Source organism: Urocitellus parryii, chromosome 5 (assembly GCF_045843805.1).
Source record: "Urocitellus parryii isolate mUroPar1 chromosome 5, mUroPar1.hap1, whole genome shotgun sequence".
In the NCBI taxonomy this organism is placed as follows: Eukaryota; Metazoa; Chordata; class Mammalia; order Rodentia; family Sciuridae; genus Urocitellus; species Urocitellus parryii.
Genome location: NC_135535.1, coordinates 61,680,455 through 61,685,204, shown reverse-complemented (window position 1 = coordinate 61,685,204; position 4,750 = coordinate 61,680,455). Strand labels below are relative to the sequence as shown.

Genomic DNA, 4,750 nt, shown 5'->3' with positions numbered 1-4,750 from the left:
ATAGTCCTCTCACATTCTCCGTCACTCTATTCTGTTTCGTTTAGTATTTGTTTTGGATTTTTTTTTACTTTAATAAAGTATTTTCATAATAGTTGCACTAAGATTTCTTATATGGGTTTGGTAGATCACCAGCTTGTACTTCTAGGTTGCCATGGTCTTGTCTGATGGTGTGAGTTTTAAATGCAATGAAAAGAGTTCTCACTTCAACATATGGGCAAAGTTGATGGATGAACAGTGATAACCCTCCTTTGTTTCCATGATCCTTTCAAGACATCATGTCACTAACACCTCTAACACTTGACAGAACACAAGGTGCTTATTAAGAAACAGAATGCTCTTCTGGTAGAGGTGAGATAAATGTTTGATGGTCATGTGGCACACCAGCCAGTTGTGACATGACCATTTCCTAGGAGATGCCTAAAGCCACCAGTTGGCAGTGCCATGGGATATCACAAAGTCCATGAAACACCTCTAAACAGAGATTGCCAGTCCTTTCTAAAATACATGCAAAGTAGTCTGAGGATCTTGCTGCAGTTTTTTTTGTTTACCTTATGACAGTTTATTTAACTGTTTAATATGCATTTTATTTTGCAACAATAATTTTATATATATTGCATATAATTATAATTATTTTAGCCCTGTATTTCATTTTCAGAAATTTCTCTTTTTGGATGATTTGTATGCCCTTTTCCCTTTGTGTTATGAATTTTGGGAAGAAAGAAAATTGTATGTTTGAACTTGTATACCATTTATTTTTGTTTAAAACATCCATGAGATAAAGAAACTGAAAATAGGCATGAACATTTCCATGTTAAGGTTCATTTTCTTTAAATATAGTTGGTTATATATATATATATATATATATAGTTATACTATATATATATATAGTGTAACTAGATAAGTGTTCTGCACATTTCTTTGAGCGTGGATTATTATTCATTTAAAGTGGAGGAACTTGGACATGATAATTATGAATTGAATCCCAAAGCAAATTCCGGACTCTATGCCCAAAAGATAATAAGAACGTTTAGTTTAGAATCAAATCAGGTATTCACAGGAATTAACTTTCTCTGTCTCCATTTTCTAGAATCTGGAAATGGCAAAAACTTTTGTGAAATCCAAGGAGATGGGGGAGCTGGTCAACACACCATCCTGGATGGACAAAGGTCTGTGCTCTCAAAATGAGATGAAGGAGGAGGAGAGAAGATCGGGTACTTATGGGGTGCTTGGCAGCTTAACTGAAGAGCATGACAGTATTGAAGAAGAAGAAGAGGAAGAAGAAGATGGGGAGAAACCTAAGAGAAGAGGTCCCAAGAAAAAGAAGATGACCAAAGCTCGCCTTGAGAGATTCAGGGCTCGAAGGGTCAAGGCCAATGCTAGAGAACGAACCCGAATGCATGGTCTGAATGATGCTCTGGATAACCTCAGAAGAGTCATGCCATGCTACTCTAAAACCCAAAAGCTTTCCAAGATAGAGACTCTTAGACTGGCCAGGAACTATATTTGGGCTTTGTCTGAAGTCTTAGAGACTGGCCAGACACCTGAAGGAAAGGGCTTTGTGGAGATGCTCTGTAAAGGACTCTCTCAGCCCACAAGCAACCTGGTGGCTGGATGCCTTCAACTGGGCCCTCAGTCGGTCCTCCTGGAGAAGCATGAGGAGAAATCTCCTATTTGTGACTCTACCATCTCTGTCCATAATTTTAACTACCAGTCTCCGGGGCTCCCCAGCCCTCCTTACGGCCATATGGAAACACATCTTCTTCATCTCAAGCCTCAAGTATTTAAGAGTTTGGGAGAATCATCCTTTGGGAGCCATCCACCTGACTGCAGTACACCTCCTTACGAGGGCCCACTCACTCCACCCCTGAGCATCAGTGGGAACTTCTCCTTGAAGCAAGATGGCTCTCCTGACCTGGAAAAATCCTACAGCTTCATGTCACATTACCCCTCTGCCAACCTCAGCTCAGGGCATGTGCATTCAACTCCCTTCCAGGCTGGTACTTCTCGCTATGACATTCCCATAGACATGTCCTATGATTCCTACCCCCACCACAGTATTGGGACCCAACTCAATACAATATTCACTGATTAGGGCAGTAAGACCAGAGTTTCAGAGAATGATGTGGAGATATTTCCCATAATTCAAGTGGTTGAGCTAAAGATTCAAAAACTTTAAAGAAATCCCATGGATATTCATCAAACACAATAGGGCTAGATCATTTAGGGTCTCCTACATCTTTCCCCCTCTTTGCTCATCTGCTTTTCACATTTTATTGATTCCTTTATTTAAGGTCTTCAAGTGGATTTTTTGGTGACTTACAACACTGTAAGAGGCTGAACTGAGTGAGGACTTAGGCCCTAGGATCACGGTGCCAAGAACTCATTGAATAACCTATGCTAATTAATTTTCCATTTCTGGTGTTTGTTTATTTACTAATAATATGAAGCAATTGTTCTAAGTCCAGATGATTTTAATGACTTTCACAGTTCTGGAATTATATAACTTCAGTGATTACTCTCAGAAATTTCGTAAAACTGAAAAAAGAAAAATAAAGCAATAACAGGAAATGGATAGGATATATGGGATGATCAAATGGAGTTGCCAAAGGGACCCCAAGGTGCATATCTGTTGACTCACAGAATGCAGTTGGTTTGAACTTGATGACACAACTTTGTATCTATCTAAAAATAGCTTCCAGAGGCTAACATTCTAACTTGGTTGTAACTGTGAATAACAAATTATGTTCTTGAAGAGATTAGCTCCATTTCTGATTGGACTGAAAGTTGACCATATCTTCCTTAGTGATTTGAGAACCATAATAGAGGCCTCATGCTAACTTCATTCTTGATAATATTTCAAAAGCACTTTTTCAGTACTAGAGGTAGAGCAAGAGATTCTTTGAAATCTCAGACTTCTATGACCAAGAGAACATAGAGAAGTCACCTAGATAATTTCATGGCCTGCATGACCAGGGAACTCGAAATTCTGACCATGTTCAGGTTCTGCTATTGGAATCAGCACACAACACACGTTATAGAGCAATAAAATAACTCTTGGCTACACCAACTACCATCATTCAGGGACTCTCTGTAGCTCATACGTTCCCATAAGAAAACCACTAAATCTTTCCCTAGGAAGATGAATTTCATTTGGTTAAAGTAAATATGATTAAAAACACTGACCTCTATCCACACTTATATATTTTTCAGAAGCACAAACACTATTCAATTTATTGACCAAGTTTGATTTTTTTCCAATATAAATGCAGTTGCTTCTCTCCCTCTCACTAATTGTTACCCTTTTCTTATTTCTAAGATATAATATGCTATTACGTATTACACACAACATTTCAAGTGACAAGACATATGAATTCAGAAGCAAAATCTAAGGTCAGTGAATACTTTTATCAGTCTGCAGCTTCATCACAGGGTTAGTCCAATCAGCAGGATGTAGATTTCTATTTATGTAAATTCTTTTTCCTTTATATTAACACTAACTCTGTCAAGTTTACCTTATCAGAGAAATGAGATCTGAGAAATTTTACTATCCTGTTGAATCTGCTAGGACAATTATTTAGAATCAAACCAAGAGTATATATGGCTTATTTGATATTGGATCAAGTCCTGCTCCTGCCACAGACGATAAGTTTAGTGATGCAGGGTTCACTGATAGGGGCTGATGTATAAAATCGATATGACAGATTAGTGCGTCATTTTCTACAGCTCAACCGCTCCCTAACATCTGCCAAACTTTATGTATATCTTATCTTTTTACCTTTCTTATTTATTCTCCATGGGTTAAGTTATTTCATTTCCATTTATCTTGCAGCACTTACTCTGCTTTATTTTGTACCCTTGGTTTGTAAATCCATTTGAAAAGTAGCTTTGTAGAGAGATCTACCAGCCACCAAAGTGGCCCCCCTCATCATGATCTGTCCTAGTGGGAATAGGCAAGTAAAGTGATTTCTAAAGCAACCCTATGTGCTTTCCAAGTATATCTGGTACTTACCTTCGTGAGGGGGTGTGAGAGGATCTATCCTTAAAGTTAGCATTTTCTGGCATTTATGTTTGTAGATAATGAATGTTGTCTGAGTTATTTATTAGAAATTATTTATTTAATTTATTTCTCCCTTCCTTTTATGCAAATTATTTGGGCCCCATAGATGTGCTTGCAAACCCTCCCTGAGACTTCATTTGGACAGAAACTCATCAGTTTGCTAGACAGTTCTGAGTTTTAGAGTAAAGGGAAAGGAGGAAGTTAGTTCATAATTATTTTATTAAAAACTAGCAATAATTTGAATGGCTTTGGAAGTTATGGTTTTTAGATTTTTTTTCCCCCCTTCAGTGTAAGATGGGCCAGAGTTCTTTTCTGGGAACCTATTGTTTATGCCTTTGGAGAGTATAGTCCTCATGAACAAGGCCTCCTGGGGACTGTGCAGAGGGATTAAAGTTTAGAAATGCAGTAAGCTTGGAAAGAACCTATTCTCTAACTCAGTCTTGTCTCATTATTCTGGGGATTCTTTTTTGGATAAAGCAAAGCAATTGTTTAAATCTTTTTTTTTTTTTTAAATGACTGTTTTTTCCCTTTCTTCTAGCAGAAATAAAGCTGTGAGTCTTATTAGACATTGTGTTGTGTTGTTTGTCTTAAGAAATTTCTTCATTCTCCTCTGTTTATTTTCTTGGGCTCTCTGTTTTGAAAGAAGCAAGCAGAATGCAGGATACTTTGGTATTTTTATTTCATATTTCAGTT

General features: G+C 37.5%; 1 protein-coding gene across 1 annotated transcript; it reads left to right on the top strand.

Annotated features, from left to right (window-relative positions):
- The first annotated feature begins 1,096 nt into the window (after positions 1-1,096).
- On the top strand, positions 1,097-2,092 carry Neurod4 (neuronal differentiation 4). The gene has a single exon (XM_026386583.2). It carries the CDS (start codon positions 1,097-1,099, stop codon positions 2,090-2,092), a length of 996 nt encoding a protein of 331 aa, XP_026242368.1.
- The last annotated feature ends 2,658 nt before the right edge of the window (positions 2,093-4,750 follow it).

Bases quoted from the DNA above. Each gene is read 5' to 3' on its own strand.
- Neurod4 (XM_026386583.2), top strand. From the start codon at position 1,097: ATGGCAAAAACTTTTGTGAAATCCAAGGAGATGGGGGAGCTGGTCAAC.